The sequence below is a fragment of the Penaeus monodon genome, chromosome 30 (assembly GCF_015228065.2).
Source record: "Penaeus monodon isolate SGIC_2016 chromosome 30, NSTDA_Pmon_1, whole genome shotgun sequence".
Lineage (NCBI taxonomy): Eukaryota > Metazoa > Arthropoda > Malacostraca > Decapoda > Penaeidae > Penaeus > Penaeus monodon.
Window position 1 is genome coordinate 20,849,348 of NC_051415.1, and position 1,442 is coordinate 20,850,789.

Consider the following 1,442-nt stretch of genomic DNA (forward strand, 5'->3'; position numbering starts at 1 on the left):
AAGATATAAATTATGGACTGAAATAGGTTAACAAAAGACTTGTTTTGGAAGGCATTTTAAATCACATATAATTTATCTGATTTACATACTAAAAATATATTTGAAAAGGTGCCCTCTTGAAGATCACCAGTAACAAGAAAATATATAAAGTAGCAGATAAAGAAAATACTGCTTAGGGCAGCCATGCATACTGTGTAAACAAAACACAAAATAATATTTGATAAGAATGACAAAGGCAAGTAAATGATATATATATTTTTTAACTAAACTTAATAATGCTGGCACTCCCTCACACACACTCTTTTCCCATATGCAAATAAAAACTAAACAAAACTTCCCCAGATTGAAAAATAGAAGGTGAACATTTTTCATTTATCTAATCCAGATTATTGTGCAGTTACACTCTTGTTAAATGTAAGTTTTGTGCCTAATTTTTATATTTCCCAAACAAGTTTCCTATTAAACAACCTGCAAAAAACAGCATATAACATAAAACATATACATGTAATGAAAGCTACAATCACAGTCACACACACAAAGCAATAACTGCTTTCTTTTTCATAAAAAGACTGGAATGACAGAATAAAGTAAGCCAATTATTTGAAAGAGAGGCACTTCTTCAGATTACAACAGTTTACAGTAATAAATAGATACCACCAGAGCATACATATACATACATAAAGAAAATTTGTTCGTTCACTGTATATCATATAATCAAACCATTTCATATTCTCAAATGTACTTTATTCACCTCTTTGTTACATGAATATTTTTACGGTGTGTCATAACAATTTGTTAACATAGTTTGACACAGAAAATATTATTGAAAAATTGTAAAAATACTAATTACTTTACTTCTACCAATGCTATTACAGTCAAAGGAGTTAAGTATAAATTACTTATACAAAAATTCCAACCAATAATGAGATTTGATAGGTTATGACATTCTTCACTACACCGTACTACTTGGGGCATTGGTTGGGGGTGTGCGGGCAAACATGTTGGTTACCTGAAATATACAAAGTGGTGAATGTTACAAGTGTCTCTGATACTTCTTGTTCCCTGCCATGTGTCTTGGTGACAGAGTGAGTTTTATTTTTCAATCTATAATTTAAACTGCTATTGATGATTCTTCTTGACCTTTAATTGATGAGGGTGCAATGTCTCCTTAATACAGCAGTGATCTATAATATCACTGTCTTTATAAAGTGATAATTTACATACATTCTGCAGTTCTCATTTTCTTATAAATAATTTTTATTGATACTTACACTACCAAGCATCTGCTTCTGCACCAATCCTGTGGCCATACTTTTCATTGATTCTGTAAGACTATCAGACTTCCCAAGTTTACAGCGAATATATCCATACATGTTGCTTCCACTCAAGGTAAGGGCAATCAAAACAATTACCTGAAAAGAAAAAAAGTTCTATAATTCTAT

The 1,442-nt window shown here is 30.8% G+C and overlaps 1 protein-coding gene across 4 annotated transcripts in view; it reads right to left on the minus strand.

The window, feature by feature from the left end:
* Positions 1-42: 42 nt before the first annotated feature.
* The window catches only part of LOC119592622 (uncharacterized Golgi apparatus membrane protein-like protein CG5021), a 14,466-nt gene continuing 13,066 nt past the window's right edge, over positions 43-1,442 (minus strand). For all 4 annotated transcript variants that reach the window (XM_037941516.1, XM_037941515.1, XM_037941514.1 and 1 more), the window contains 2 exons: positions 1,272-1,412; positions 43-1,009 (listed from right to left, as the gene is read on the minus strand). In XM_037941516.1, coding sequence (XP_037797444.1) covers positions 953-1,009; positions 1,272-1,412 — 198 coding nt within the window. In that variant the 3' untranslated portion in view covers positions 43-952. The remainder of the gene's footprint in view (positions 1,010-1,271; positions 1,413-1,442) is intronic.